Source organism: Citrus clementina, unplaced genomic scaffold, assembly GCF_000493195.1.
Source record: "Citrus clementina cultivar Clemenules unplaced genomic scaffold, Citrus_clementina_v1.0 scaffold_8, whole genome shotgun sequence".
Taxonomy (NCBI): domain Eukaryota; kingdom Viridiplantae; phylum Streptophyta; class Magnoliopsida; order Sapindales; family Rutaceae; genus Citrus; species Citrus x clementina.
In genome coordinates this window covers 3,446,374-3,462,641 of record NW_006262022.1, presented here as the reverse complement: position 1 = coordinate 3,462,641, position 16,268 = coordinate 3,446,374, and the positions used below count along the sequence as shown (strand labels likewise).

The 16,268-nt window shown below is 32.2% G+C and overlaps 3 protein-coding genes across 4 annotated transcripts; all 3 read left to right on the top strand.

The window, feature by feature from the left end:
- The first annotated feature begins 568 nt into the window (after positions 1 to 568).
- On the top strand, positions 569 to 9,416 carry LOC112096233 (probable carboxylesterase 5). Of its 2 annotated transcripts, XM_024179482.1 has the most exons (2): positions 569 to 1,323; positions 9,032 to 9,416. In XM_024179482.1, exons 1-2 carry the CDS (start codon positions 603 to 605, stop codon positions 9,223 to 9,225), a joined length of 915 nt encoding a protein of 304 aa, XP_024035250.1. In that variant the 5' UTR covers positions 569 to 602; the 3' UTR covers positions 9,226 to 9,416. The 2 variants fall into 2 exon arrangements, with proteins under 2 accessions (XP_024035250.1, XP_024035249.1); XM_024179481.1 differs by lacking the exon at positions 569 to 1,323 and having other exon boundaries at positions 8,148 to 9,416.
- A 685-nt stretch (positions 9,417 to 10,101) lies between these two features.
- On the top strand, positions 10,102 to 11,101 carry LOC112096211 (2-hydroxyisoflavanone dehydratase-like). Its single transcript, XM_024179380.1, has one exon. It carries the CDS (start codon positions 10,144 to 10,146, stop codon positions 11,092 to 11,094), a length of 951 nt encoding a protein of 316 aa, XP_024035148.1. The 5' UTR covers positions 10,102 to 10,143; the 3' UTR covers positions 11,095 to 11,101.
- A 2,642-nt stretch (positions 11,102 to 13,743) lies between these two features.
- Positions 13,744 to 14,229, top strand: LOC112096153 (leucine-rich repeat extensin-like protein 5). Its single transcript, XM_024179086.1, has one exon. The coding sequence runs from the start codon at positions 13,744 to 13,746 to the stop codon at positions 14,227 to 14,229; it is 486 nt and encodes a 161-aa protein (XP_024034854.1).
- Positions 14,230 to 16,268: the final 2,039 nt, after the last annotated feature.

Genomic DNA, 16,268 nt, shown 5'->3' with positions numbered 1-16,268 from the left:
GTTTATAAGGCATTTTAATTTATGAAAGAAACAACTTGTTAATAAAATACAGTATGATTATACAATACGAACAAATGTGAAAACAAGTGATGATACCAAACTAAATAAATATGCACAAAAATGGCATATTATTAGAGTATGTCTGTACCTCAATTAAACTCTACAAACACAACACACAACTTAGTAAGAACATTATTTGATGGAATTCGTCATTCATTGCTGCCGTTTGTGAATGATCCATTTCACAGCAATTGTGAATTATAAAAGATTGAAAGCTTCGAATTACAAGCAGAGTTTAGTCCCTGGGAAACAAGTTTGCCATCCTCGACTCTACCTCAGAAGAAAGCTGCATGCATACTCTCTCTCTTACTAAGAGAAACTACTGGCTGTTTTTTTATTTCATCTCTCTCTCTTCTGTCGGCTTTTTTTCTCTCTCTTTCTTCTCTCAGCACATGCTTCATTTTCTCAGTTTTCTCTCATTCTTCTTCATATTTAACATTTTCCAATTATAAAACGTTATGCCAGTTTCAAAATAGTGCGCGGGACCACTCCTTTTTCTTTTCTTTATTATTTTTACTTATTGTTTTACTCAGTATTCTTTAATGGCATCAAGTTCAAGCCCTAAAGAAATTATCAAAGAGTTCCCATTTTTCCGGGTTTACAATGACGGCTGCCTCGAGTTCTTCCGACCCCCCTCCGTCAAAATTCTACCGTTCGATGACCCCATCAGCGGCGTCCGATCCAAAGATGTTGTTATTTCATCTCAACCAACGGTTTCCGCCCGTATTTTCATTCCTAAAGTAACAAACCCTGATAAACAAAAGTTCCCTCTCTTACTCTACATGCATGGCGGTGGGTTCTGCACTTTCTCCGCCTTTGCGAGGCCCTATCATGATTTCTGTAACACCGTTTCTTCTCAAGCGAATGCCATAGTCGTATCCGTGGAGTACGGACTCTTCCCGGATCGACCCATACCCGCTTGTTACGAAGACTCGTGGGCCGCACTCAAGTGGGTGGCGTCCCATGTTAGCGGAAACGGACCTGACCCATGGTTGAATCATCATGCTGATCTTGGGAGAGTTTTCATTGGTGGGGACAGTGCAGGAGGGAACATAGCACACACTCTGGCGTTCCGGGTCGGATCAATCGGGCTACCCGGTGTGAACTTGGTTGGGGTGACGATGGTACACCCATTTTTTGGCGGTACGGAGGACGATGAGATGTGGTTGTACATGTGCGCAAATAATGATGGGCCGCAGGATCCTAGAATGAAACCGCCCGCAGAGGATCTGGCTAGGCTTGGGGGTGAGAGGGTTTTGATATTTGTGGCTGAGAGAGACTACTTGTGTCCCGCTGGGAAAAATTACTACGAGGAGTTGAAGAAAAGTGGATGGAAAGGCAGAGTGGAGCTCGTTGAGCATCTCGATGAGAAGCATGTCTTTTATTTGAGAAACCCTACATGTACAAATGCTTTGGAGTTGACCAATAAATTCATCTCCTTCATCAAGCAAAATAATGGTTCCCTCAGAAATAGTATTGAAAGCAAATATTAATTGTCAATTGTGGTTGTTTTATTACTTTTCATGTCGCCATACTTGTGATTGAATTGGTATTGACATAACATAATTAACCGATAAACATTTCAATATTGAAGAGTTATAGAGAGTCGTTGAATCGAAATCCTGAAATATAAATTCCAATATCTGATTCCAGTTTGCAACTTATATAAAGTGTTTAAAATCATTTTTTTTTTCATTACATAGTATTTTACTACGGGTGTGTGGCTTACCATGAGATTTTGTCTAAAAAAGTACAATTGTGTCTCCCATTGTTTTCACTTTTCACATGTTCAACAGAAATTTCCTTCCCAAAAAGAAAAAAAAATTAAGGTGGCAGTTTGTTTTTTAACTTAATGACTTAAAGTAACTTAACTTAATTAATTAAATTAATTTTAGGTGTTTGTTTTTATAACTTAATGAGATTTTTTAGATAATTTTGACTTAATAAAATAAGCCAAATTTTTAGCTTTTTAATGAATGGAGAAATCTAAATTAAGTTAATGTAAAAAATATCCCTACTTTATAATTTATTTTTCATACCTAACCCAAAACTCACCTATAGATGTTTACTCCACATAATCTCATCTTTATATTTTTTTAGCCATCATGGAAATTTTTGTGTAATTGATCCAAAAAGGGGGTTGAATTCACAAGAACTCTTGTTTGTGTGTTTATGTTCCAAGTTGTGTACTCTGTGTTGCGAGTTCTCTAATTAGTCTGATATTATCACAACTGTTGCTCAATGATGTTATAAGTATTATAATATACGTCACTGGTACGGTCGTTGTCTCAAGTGGTAAACATTAAGGCACATTAAATAAATTCCTAATCAAATTAGATTGGATTAGTCTAGATTATACATAGTACTCTCTTAGTTCTGTACAAGAGAGGATTGGACTCTGTTAAATTAAATTTGAATGAAGTTATTCGTAGATATTTAATGAGGAAAATTAAAATTAATTTTAAAATACAACTAACTAAAATATATATATATATATATATATATATATATATAATAAATTAGTAATTGGTAGTTATAATTATAACAAACAAATTTAAATTATTTAAATTTTACACTGTTATATATATGAGATATATTATTGCCTATAAGATAAATGATTAAAGCTACCTAAATATTAAATTAACCATACATCAATTATTTTAAAAATATTTTATAACATAACCAACCAATGAATAGCATGCTTCTTGATAATAATTTTGTTAATATATATATACTATTAACTGAGTATTTTAAAATAAAATATCAATAAAAATAAAAATAAAATAAGATGTCATAAATTCACATATAAGTAAATAAGTACTTAAGAATAAATTAATTGACTAATAGCAAATAAATAAATATTTTTGAATTATTAAATAAAAGAGAAGATTTTGATAAATGAACGAAATATATCTTCTTAGTCTAATCAAGATTTTAGAATTAAATTTGAATCTAATCCATTTAGTCCATTTCCAATTATGCTTACCATGAGATTTTGCCATACACACGGATTAGCTTTAAATAATTTACTCTTTAGTAATTTACTCTTTAGTGAAAAGTAATATATGAAAAGTAATTTACTGTCATTTCGACATGAAAAGTAATTTACTCTTTAGTGAGCTCTATAGTATTAGTTTAATTATGCCATACACACCCATCCATCCATATATTTATTGTCACGTAACAAGAGATAAGTAATTAAGTATTGCTAGCTTTTGAGTCACATATTACAAATTCAAAAGCCAGATCAATCTTTTCAAGCTTATGCAACTGCAACACTGATCAAGATGGATCATCATCACATCACGAGTCTTACATTTCGACGGCGAGAATGGTTTGTTATGATGACGATGATGCTCAAAGGAGTTGCAGCCGAGGACCAAACGGCAGGTCCTGCAGCGGGTTTGTTATGTATAAGTGACTGTGCTACCTGTCCTGTTATTTGTTCACCGCCACCACCGTCACCAGAAGAGTCTGATACACCAGTGGCACCACCACCGACTCACCACTCACCCCCACAATCTTATTACCATTCGCCCCCACCACCATCGCCGACGTCATCTCCGCCTCCGCCACCGCTACCTCCGCGGACATACGAGCCGCCGTCGGGGTCTTCTCCTTCTTGGGGCACTCCTCCTCCGCCTCCTTTTAAGTACAATAACAATGTGCCTCCAGGATAAGGGCCACCTACAACAGTGCCTCATGACTACCCTTATCCTTATTACTATTTCTATGCCTCGAGGGCCTCTTCTCTTTCTTAGATTGGATTAGTCGATTAATTTATTGAGACAGCGACCGTACCAGTGACGTATATTAAGTCAATTACTTTTCATGTCGCCATACTCGTGATTGAATTGTTATTGACAGAACATAATTAACTGATTAACATTTCAATATTGAAGAGTTATAGAGTCGTGCAATGAGAACTCTATAGTATATATGTCACTGGTACGGTTTCATACCCTCATTTAATTTATCACTTTTAAATGGATAGAAATAGTAATAAGGACTCTTTTTTACACTATTTCTATCCTTATTACTCTCTTGTATAGAATTAAGAGAGTACTATGTATAATCTAGACTAATACAAAAAATCCAAATTTCAGATAGAAAAACAAACGCCACCATAAGACTTTTGACATTCCTCAAAATTCCTAATAAACCCCCATTTTTAGTTAAAATTACTTAAATAATTAACAAATTAGTTCATTTCTTATTTTAAATGAAAATTCAATTAAACAATCAAATGAGATTTTCTTTTAACAAAATTTTTACACCCATCCCATTTCATAATTTACACTTATATTTTAGATTTTTGTTGGAAAAATATTTATTTTTCAAAAACCTAAAATATAATAATTCACTTAATGTCTGTTGATATTTACAGATCTTTACATGTGTACGTTGGCTATGTTAAAAACTGAAGAGAAGACGTTGACCGAACGTGCCCATACGGCCATACCTACTCCATTATTGGTGGCAATCGTGCTCCTCCAACACATACGGTATGGACTTTTAGTCAATCTCTTAGATATCTACGTTAGAATGAAATGTGTGTTTTCAAATTTAGGAGGGAGGAGGGAGGAAATCAATTTTGACTTTTACTTAGCAGCATAATCGTGGCATTTTATGTGACAACGGTATTCGTTTTCATGCTCCACTAACTATGTTGCTTTATTTTCCTTTTAAGTAGTCGCACAAATTTTGAAAAAAAATCAAATAATGATTATCAATCCTATAATAAAGATGGAGCAAGTCAAGTCTCTTAAAAAAATATTCTTAATTTATACTCAATTAATATTCGATTTATTTAAGATAAATTGATGATAAAATTTATTTAAGATAAATATTAAAAATATTTGATCCCTCATTCTCCGTTTTATTCTTTTATGAGCCATTTCTCTCTCTGAATTCATCTCGCTAAATGTTTGAAAGCATAAAAGATTTAGTATATTGTTTTACTTTTATAATTTTTTTTATGGGCTGGCAATTTTCCCGAAGGAGGCAACTGCTCACAATTCCTTTAAATTTAAAAGGTGGTTGCAGGGCTTCAAAAAGAAGTTGATTCCCTGTTCTTCCTTCTTTCTACATTTTGGCTGACTAATCTAATTCATGTATATTCATTTATGAGGGGTAAAACTAAAATTAACTGTAGAAAACAAAATTCAAAAAATTATAAAAATATGACAACATATCAAATCTTGTGAGAGTAAAGAATTTTTTGTGATTGAGAAAAAAAATCAAACCAAAGTGATGGATTAAAAAACCAAGAGAAGAGAAGATAGAAAGAGAGTGCAATGGGAAATAAAAAAAAGAGGAGAGAAAAAAAATATGAGGTCGGGTCTATATATAAAAATAAAATATTAAAGTTTTTAAATATTTAATTTTAATAAATTACATTATTGATATATCTTAAATTCTTAATATGTATAAAATTAAAGATATTTTAAAGAGGACTATTCTTGATCTGCTCCAAATATGGATATAGACTCCATGTCAGTGATGACGACATAATTAATAGAATGATGCTCTATTAGCGCAATGTTTTAGTCCAGAAAAGTGACATGGTGGCGTAAATTTCAAAATTCATTGATTTGGGTTACTTAGATTTGTTGTCCATTGTGAGTTGATGCCTTCCACATATGCAACCGCTGATTACTTTCTTTTTTCTTTTTCCTTTTATACCGGAAAAAAAGGTCATCAAAATTATTATTTCTGTTTGAAAGCTGCAAGCGTTCAGCTTTATAAAAGATATACCGAATCATGATAGCGATGCGTGGAGCCGCTTTTTAAAATTCTTTTTATAAGTAAATAAATTTTATATAAAAGCATATATATTATCATGATAAAAGAGAATTAAGAAGGTCTAGGAGATAAGAATTTTCTACATTTACAATGAGCTCTCGCATGCCCTAATTCTGCAAAACTTACTCTAGCTCTTTACGACGACTAAAAGGTTCGAAAGAGTGACGCACTTAGTGGCGGCTTCATGAAAACAATTTATCAGAGGTTAAATTACATAGTGATAAAATATAAAAACTAAAATTTTATAGATTAGTGAGTTTGTAAAGATTATTTTAATAAATTTAATGGGCTTAAATTAAATAATAGTAAAACCTGTTGAAAATTCCTTAATTGTGTCAATAAAGTGTTTTTTTGTGGTCCTAGTCTTTTGGAAGTTTAGTAGTGTTATTTGCAAGATTATGCTTACCTTGTCTTTAGGTTATTCTTACTGGAGAGTTGCTGCAGTATTTGGTGGATAATGGCTCTTATTATTTTCTTAAGTTTGTTCATGTTCATGTAATGCCTAAAAAAGGCAACTTCAATATGAATAAAGTATGCAGTATTTTCATCCATTTATCTTTGTTTTGGGTGTGCTATTTCTAATTCACTTATAAAACACCCATGTGAGCGATTGCAGGGGCGGATGCAGCTTGTGACCAGTGGGGACTTGAGCCCCCACTGGCCAAAAAAAATTTTAAAAATAAAAGAGAAAAATATTTTAGCTTTTTAATTAGCCCCATTAAATTTATTAAAATAGTCACTATAAATTATAAACCCCATAAAATTTAAACTTTAACTTTTAAGAATTATAAAAATCTATATCTTAATTAAAAATAATGATAACCCACCACCCAAAATATTTTCTATTTTAAAAAATAGTATTAATTCTTCCAGTTTCTATAATAATAGTAAAGCGAATGTTTTCAATAATGAAACTCATGATGAATCATCTTTGGAATCGGATAGAATAAATGATAGTTTGGTTACTTAGATAGGAAACAATAAATTTAATAATATTGATAATGAGTCTATTGCATAACATTTTTAAAATATGAAAATGCATAGAGAATAATTATAAATGTATTAGCAAATATTTTATATATTCAAAATCTTAGTTTTTTATATTTTACTATTATCTAATTTAGCCCCCCGTAAATTATTTTTCTAGATCCGCCATTGAGCGATTGTCTCTTTTATTTTTAATTAAAGCGTGAATTTTTATTTTTTCAAAGTTAAATTTAAATTTTGGATAAGGTTTTCTCCTGATTTGATCTTTTATTTGAGCAAATATATTTTATATGATTAGTGGTAAATAAATGAGAATATAATAATTAAGTAAACTTTGACCATACATAAATAATAATGTATAAATGTTAAAAGATTCTTCAAAGCTCAGATATGATCATATCATGAGAGGATCTTTATCCTTAAATTAATTGGGCTTATAAGTTTATGGGGTTATTTTTTTTTAAATTTAATAGGGATAATTAGTAACTCAAGTAATTTTTTTAATTTTTTTTGAAATTATTTTCTCTAATGGGGGTTTAAACCACCACGGGTTATGAGGTGGATCCATTGCCGGTGATTTTAGTGTGTGAAAAAAAAGAAAGATTTTCTAACTCCAATAAAATAAAGACAGATCGGAAAAAGAAATAAGCGAGTAAAAATTGTTAGATAAGAGAAATAAAAAATAAAAAATAAAAAAAATCCTGACTATTAATTCAATTTTCAAATAAAAACTCAGCTCAATACTAGATCCTAATTCTTCTAATTCATTAATCCTTCGAATAATTTATTAATGTTGGGAAGAATTTTAGAATACATTAGAGGTAATAAAACCAACCAATACATGCATAATATGTGTAATTAAATTTAATATAATTATTATTTACATATTAATTTTTAAAAATAAAAAAAAGATATATCATAACATTATTTACTTATTGTGTATTATTGTGTAGTTGATATTATAGCTCAAAACTTATCCTTATAACAAGCATGCAGTGGTGCAGAAATAGATTGTTTATTTGTTTTCCTCTCTCCCACCAGATGATCAGAAGAGAGGAAAAAGAAGAGTTGGTTGGTGACTGGTTTCTTTCATTTGTTGGTTTGGTTGGCCTAAAAAAGGCATTCGTGTAACCCACTTAAATCCTTTATCTATTGGGTCCGCATTTTACAGGGCAGCTGTAAGTCACATTAACTGTAATTATTTGGAATATCAACGTCATATTCGTATATCGTAAATATTTACTGATAAGAAAAAGGTATGAAAAAAAGAAAAAGTAAATGTCAAAGAAACAGATACTTATGGGCGAGAAGATGCTGTGAAAGTTAGGTGACTACGTACGTTCCCATATTTTAAAGCGTTTGATGGCTCTACCTCTTTCACCAAACAACACAAACACAAAGAACCCTTCTTCTCTTTTATGATTATATTTCAAACCGAGGCTTCAAATTAAAAACATGGCATCAAGCGACTCGGAAATTGCAAAAGAATTCCGATTCTTCCGGGTTTACAAAGACGGCCGGGTTGAGTTATTCGGACCCGACTGCGAAAAGATCCCACCCTCCGATGACCCCACCACCGGCGTCCGATCCAAAGACGTTGTTATTTCGTCCGAACCACCCGTGTTTGCTCGTATCTTCATTCCGTATGAAGCCCAAAACCCTAACCAGAATAAGCTCCCTCTCTTATTCTACGTGCGTGGCGGCGGATTCTGCGGGCAGTCCGCCTTTGGTCCGCGGTATCATAATTTCTGTAGCGTCTTTTCTGCACAAGCTAATGCTATAGTGGTGTCCGTGGAATATGGGAATTTCCCGGATCGACCCATACCCGCTTGTTACGAAGACTCGTGGGCTGCACTCAACTGGGTGGCGTCCCATGCTGGCGGAAATGGACCCGAGCCATGGTTGAATGATCACGCTGATTTTGGGAAAGTTTTGATTGGAGGAGCCAGCGCTGGAGGGAATATTGCACACACTCTGGCGTTTCGGGTCGGGTCAATCGGGTTACCTTGTGTAAAGTTGGTTGGGGTGATCATGGTGCATCCATTTTTTGGTGGCACTAGTCCTGAAGAAGATGCGACGTGGTTGTATATGTGTCCAACAAACGCAGGGTTGCAGGATCCTCGGCTGAAACCGCCCGCAGAGGATCTGGCCAGGCTTGGCTGTGAGAGGGTTTTGATATTTGTGGCTGAGAAAGATTTTTTGAAACCTGTGGCTATGAATTACTACGAAGACTTGAAGAAAAGTGGGTGGAAAGGAACGGTGGACCTTTTTGAGACTCACGGCGAAGGGCATAGCTTCTATTTCGACAATCTTAAATGTGAAAAAGCTGTAGAGCTGATCAATAAGTTTGTTTCGTTTATCACACAACTTTAGTTAATTAGTGCGGTGTTTATGAGAGGGATTATATGTATGTTTTGCTTTTGTTAGTATATTTAGGGTTAAGGTTATTAATAAAATCCTTCCTGTTACGGGCACGGTAACAGGAAGGATTTACTCGTAGGCTTGAACTTGATGTAATGCATGTGTTAAGGTTATTAATAAAATCCCTCGTATTGAAAATAAAATATTTAGAGTTCGAACTCCGCTCACATGAATAGAGAGAAGATTGAGTTGCTATTGACTTAAAAGAAAACTGGTGTTAAAAAAGAAAACAAACCTAAAATAAAATGTAAAGAGGAACTATGAATATGTTTATAAGGCATTTTAATTTATGAAAGAAACAACTTGTTAATAAAATACAGTATGATTATACAATACGAACAAATGTGAAAACAAGTGATGATACCAAACTAAATAAATATGCACAAAAATGGCATATTATTAGAGTATGTCTGTACCTCAATTAAACTCTACAAACACAACACACAACTTAGTAAGAACATTATTTGATGGAATTCGTCATTCATTGCTGCCGTTTGTGAATGATCCATTTCACAGCAATTGTGAATTATAAAAGATTGAAAGCTTCGAATTACAAGCAGAGTTTAGTCCCTGGGAAACAAGTTTGCCATCCTCGACTCTACCTCAGAAGAAAGCTGCATGCATACTCTCTCTCTTACTAAGAGAAACTACTGGCTGTTTTTTTATTTCATCTCTCTCTCTTCTGTCGGCTTTTTTTCTCTCTCTTTCTTCTCTCAGCACATGCTTCATTTTCTCAGTTTTCTCTCATTCTTCTTCATATTTAACATTTTCCAATTATAAAACGTTATGCCAGTTTCAAAATAGTGCGCGGGACCACTCCTTTTTCTTTTCTTTATTATTTTTACTTATTGTTTTACTCAGTATTCTTTAATGGCATCAAGTTCAAGCCCTAAAGAAATTATCAAAGAGTTCCCATTTTTCCGGGTTTACAATGACGGCTGCCTCGAGTTCTTCCGACCCCCCTCCGTCAAAATTCTACCGTTCGATGACCCCATCAGCGGCGTCCGATCCAAAGATGTTGTTATTTCATCTCAACCAACGGTTTCCGCCCGTATTTTCATTCCTAAAGTAACAAACCCTGATAAACAAAAGTTCCCTCTCTTACTCTACATGCATGGCGGTGGGTTCTGCACTTTCTCCGCCTTTGCGAGGCCCTATCATGATTTCTGTAACACCGTTTCTTCTCAAGCGAATGCCATAGTCGTATCCGTGGAGTACGGACTCTTCCCGGATCGACCCATACCCGCTTGTTACGAAGACTCGTGGGCCGCACTCAAGTGGGTGGCGTCCCATGTTAGCGGAAACGGACCTGACCCATGGTTGAATCATCATGCTGATCTTGGGAGAGTTTTCATTGGTGGGGACAGTGCAGGAGGGAACATAGCACACACTCTGGCGTTCCGGGTCGGATCAATCGGGCTACCCGGTGTGAACTTGGTTGGGGTGACGATGGTACACCCATTTTTTGGCGGTACGGAGGACGATGAGATGTGGTTGTACATGTGCGCAAATAATGATGGGCCGCAGGATCCTAGAATGAAACCGCCCGCAGAGGATCTGGCTAGGCTTGGGGGTGAGAGGGTTTTGATATTTGTGGCTGAGAGAGACTACTTGTGTCCCGCTGGGAAAAATTACTACGAGGAGTTGAAGAAAAGTGGATGGAAAGGGAGAGTGGAGCTCGTTGAGCATCTCGATGAGAAGCATGTCTTTTATTTGAGAAACCCTACATGTACAAATGCTTTGGAGTTGACCAATAAATTCATCTCCTTCATCAAGCAAAATAATGGTTCCCTCAGAAATAGTATTGAAAGCAAATATTAATTGTCAATTGTGGTTGTTTTATTACTTTTCATGTCGCCATACTTGTGATTGAATTGGTATTGACATAACATAATTAACCGATAAACATTTCAATATTGAAGAGTTATAGAGAGTCGTTGAATCGAAATCCTGAAATATAAATTCCAATATCTGATTCCAGTTTGCAACTTATATAAAGTGTTTAAAATCATTTTTTTTTTCATTACATAGTATTTTACTACGGGTGTGTGGCTTACCATGAGATTTTGTCTAAAAAAGTACAATTGTGTCTCCCATTGTTTTCACTTTTCACATGTTCAACAGAAATTTTCTTCCCAAAAAGAAAAAAAAAAGATTAAGGTGGTTGTTTGTTTTTTTAATTTAATGACTTAAAGTAACTTAACTTAATTAATTAAGTTAATTTTATGTGTTTGTTTTTATAATTTAATGAGACTTTTTAGATAATTTTGACTTAATAAAATAAGCCAATTTTTTAGCTTTTTATTGAATGGAAAAATCTAAATTAAGTTAATGTAAAAAATATCCCTACTTTATAATTTATTTTTCATACCTAGCCAAAAACTCACCTATAGATGTTTACTCCACATAATCTCATCGTTATATTTTTTTAGCCATCATGGAAATTTGTGTGTAACTGATCCAAAAAGGGGATTGAATTCACAAGAACTCTTGTTTGTGTGTTTATGTTCCAAGTTGCGTACTCTGTGTTACGAGTTCTCTAATTAGTCTGATATTATCACAACTGTTGCTCAATAATGTTACAAGTATTATAATATATGTCACTAGTACGGTCGTTGTCTCAAGTGGTAAACATTAAGGCACATTAAATAAATTCCTAATCAAATTAGATTGGATTAGTCTAGATTATACATAGTACTCTCTCAGTTCTGTACAAGAGAGGATTGGACTCTGTTAAATTAAATTTGAATGAAGTTATTCGTAGATATTTAATGAGGAAAATTAAAATTAATTTTAAAATACAACTAACTAAAATATATATATATATATATATATATATAATAAATTAGTAATTGGTAGTTATAATTATAACAAACAAATTTAAATTATTTAAATTTTACACTGTTATATATATGAGATATATTATTGCCTATAAGATAAATGATTAAAGCTACTTAAATATTAAATTAACCATACATCAATTATTTTAAAAATATTTTATAACATAACCAACCAATGAATAGCATGCTTCTTGATAATAATTTTGTTAATATATATATATACTATTAGCTGAGTATTTTAAAATAAAATATCAATAAAAATAAAAAATAAAATAAGATGTCATAAATTCACATATAAGTAAATAAGTACTTAAGAATAAATTAATTGACTAATAGCAAATAAATAAATATTTTGAATTATTAAATAAAAGAGAAGACTTTGATAAATGAACGAAATATATCTTCTTAGTCTAATCAAGATTTTAGAATTAAATTTGAATCTAATCCATTTAGTCCATTTCCAATTATGCTTACCATGAGATTTTGCCATACACACAGATTAGCTTTAAATAATTTACTCTTTAGTAATTTACTCTTTAGTGAATATCAACTCTTGAGTGAAAAGTAATATACAAAATATGAGTGTGATGTTTTTTGTTTTACACTTACGCATTTAACTGTTATATCTTAAAAATTATATTAATATATCTTCCACTCATAAAATAAAAATTTATTATACCTCATTTAAAATTTATATATATTATATCTATATATTATTAATTTTTATTTCATAATTATAATTTCTTTTATATTATTAACCTTTAATTCATAATTACATATATATATTTTTTTCACGTCAGTTCCCAATTATATTAACCCATATATATTCATAATTTCTTAGTCTAATCAAGATTTTAGAATTAAATTTGAATCTAATCCATTTAGTCCATTTCCAATTATGCTTACCATGAAATTTTGCCATACACACGGATTAGCTTTAAATAATTTACTCTTTAGTGAATATCAACTCTTGAGTGAAAAGTAATATACGAAATATGAGTGTGATGTTTTTTATTTTACACTTACGCATTTAACTGTTATATCTTAAAAATTATATTAATATATCTTCCACTCATAAAATAAAAATTTATTATACCTCATTTAAAATTTATATATACTATATCTATATATTATTAATTTTTATTTCATAATTATAATTTCTTTTATATTATTAACCTTTAATTCATAATTACATATATATTTTTTTCACATCAGTTCCCAATTATGCTTACCAATTATATTAACCCATATATATTCATAATTTCTTAGTCTAATCAAGATTTTAGAATTAAATTTGAATCTAATCCATTTAGTCCATTTCCAATTATGCTTACCATGAGATTTTGCCATACACACGGATTAGCTTTAAATAATTTACTCTTTAGTGAATATCAACTCTTTAGTGAAAAGTAATATATGAAAAGTAATTTACTGTCATTTCGACATGAAAAGTAATTTACTCTTTAGTGAGCTCTATAGTATTAGTTTAATTATTCCATACACACGCATCCATCCATATATTTATTGTCACGTAACAAGAGATAAGTATTGCTAGCTTTTGAGTCACATTTTACAAATTCAAAAGCCAGATCAATCTTTTCAAGCTTATGCAACTGCAACACTGATCAAGATGGATCATCATCACGTCAAGAGTGTTACATTTCGACGGCGAGAATGGTTTGTTCTGCTCATGGAGATGATGACGATGATGCTCAAAGGAGTTGCAGCCGAGGACCAAACGGCAGGTCCTGCAGCGGGTTTGTTATGTATAAGTGACTGTGCTACCTGTCCTGTTATTTGTTCACCCCCACCACCGTCACCAGAAGAGTCTGATACACCAGTGGCACCACCACCGACTCACTACTCACCCCCACAATCTTATTACCATTCGCCTCCACCACCATCGCCAACGTCATCTCCGCCTCCGCCACCGCTACCTCCGCGGACATCTGAGCGGCCATCGGGGTCTTCTCCTTCTTGGGGCACTCCTCCTCCGCCTCCTTTTAAGTACAATAACAATGTGCCTCCAGGACAAGGGCCACCTACAACAGTGCACCATGACTACCCTTATCCTTATTACTATTTCTATGCCTCGAGGGCCTCTTCTCTTTCTTAGATTGGATTAGTCAATTAATTTATTGAGACAGCGACCGTACCAGTGACATATATTAAGTCAATTACTTTTCATGTCGCCATACTCGTGATTGAATTGTTATTGACAGAACATAATTAACTGATTAACATTTCAATATTGAAGAGTTATAGAGAGTCGTTCAATGAGAACTCTATAGTATATATGTCACTGGTACGGTTTCATACCCCCATTTAATTTATCACTTTTAAATGGATAGAAATAGTAATAAGGACTCTTTTTTACACTATTTCTATCCTTATTACTCTCTTATACAGAACTAAGAGAGTACTATGTATAATCTAAACTAATCCAAAAAATCCAAATTTCAAATAGAAAAACAAATTCCACCATACGACTTTTGACACTCCTCAAAATTCCTAATAAACCCCCCTTTTTAGTTAAAATTACTTAAATAATTAACAAATTAGTTCATTTCTTATTTTAAATGAAAATTCAATTAAACAATTAAATGAGATTTTCTTTTAACAAAATTTTTACACCCATCCCATTTCATAATTTACACTTATATTTTAGATTTTTGTTGGAAAAATATTTATTTTTCAAAAACTTAAAATATAATAATTCACTTAATGTTTGTTGATATTTACAGATCTTTACATGTGTACGTTGGCTATGTTAAAAACTGAAGAGAAGACGTTGACCGAACGTGCCCATACGGCCATACCTACTCCATTATTGGTGGGAATCATGCTCCTCCAACACATACGGTATGGACTTTTAATCAATCTCTTAGATATCTACGTTAGAATGAAATGTGTGCTTTCAAATGTAGGAGGGAGGAGGGAGGAAATCAATTTTGACTTTTACTTAGCAGCATAATCGTGGCATTTTATGTGACAGCGGTATTCGTTTTCATGCTCCACTAACTATGTTGCTTTATTTTCCTTTTAAGTAGTCGCACAAATTTTGAAAAAAAATCAAATAATGATTATCAATCCTATAATAAAGATGGAGCAAGTCAAGTCTCTTAAAAAAATATTCTTAATTTATACTCAATTAATATTCGATTTATTTAAGATAAATTGATGATAAAATTTATTTAAGATAAATATTAAAAATATTTGATCCCTCATTCTCCGTTTTATTCTTTTATGAGCCATTTCTCTCTCTGAATTCATCTCGCTAAATGTTTGAAAGCATAAAAGATTTAGTAAATTGTTTTACTTTTATAACTTTTTTTATGGGCCGGCACTTTTCCCGAAGGAGGCAACTACTCACAAATCCTTTATGCTGCGTTTATTTTTTGGATTGGAGTGGGAATCCTTGGATTAGGAGTGTGGAGTGGGAGTGGGAGTAGGGTGTTTACTTAGACTAAATGGAAGTATGGATTGTCAATCAGAATCCTAATTATTTGTTTACTTTGTCTTGGATTGGGAGTAAATTGTTTTAAATTACAATTTTATCCTTATGTACAGAATTATAATTTGTAATTAAAAAATTAATAAAAAATATTTGAAAAATAAAATAAATATTCTATTATATTTCTAAATTAATATATTCTTAAAATTTTTTATTAATTTTAATTTAAATTATGTGAATAAAAATTATTAATAATAGCAACACAAATGAAATATTATTATTGATAATATAGTACAAAATTAATATTTTTTTAGAATAAAATATTTATTATTAATTAAATAAATAATTAATATTTATTAAAATTAATGTTTAATATTATTAATTTAAATATAATATTTATTTATTTTTATTTTATTAAATTTAATAAAATAAATATGATATAATTATTATTTTTAATAAATATGATATTATTTATTTTATTAAATATTATTTATTTATTTTATTATAGGGATAAAATGGGAAGAGGGGGGAGTGGATTCCCACTCCCACCTCCCCCCATGGGAGTGGGAATCCCACTCCCCACTCCAAAATTGGGTGGGACCCACAGATTTCCACTCCCACTCCCCCCTTTTTTAAGGTAAGTAAACACTGGAGTGGGAGAAATCTACACTCCATGGCCCCCGCCCCAGCATAAAGGGTAC

Coding starts and splice junctions, on each gene's coding strand:
- LOC112096211 (XM_024179380.1), top strand. CDS start 10,144: ATGGCATCAAGTTCAAGCCCTAAAGAAATTATCAAAGAGTTCCCATTT.
- LOC112096233 (XM_024179481.1), top strand. CDS start 8,308: ATGGCATCAAGCGACTCGGAAATTGCAAAAGAATTCCGATTCTTCCGG.
- LOC112096153 (XM_024179086.1), top strand. CDS start 13,744: ATGGATCATCATCACGTCAAGAGTGTTACATTTCGACGGCGAGAATGG.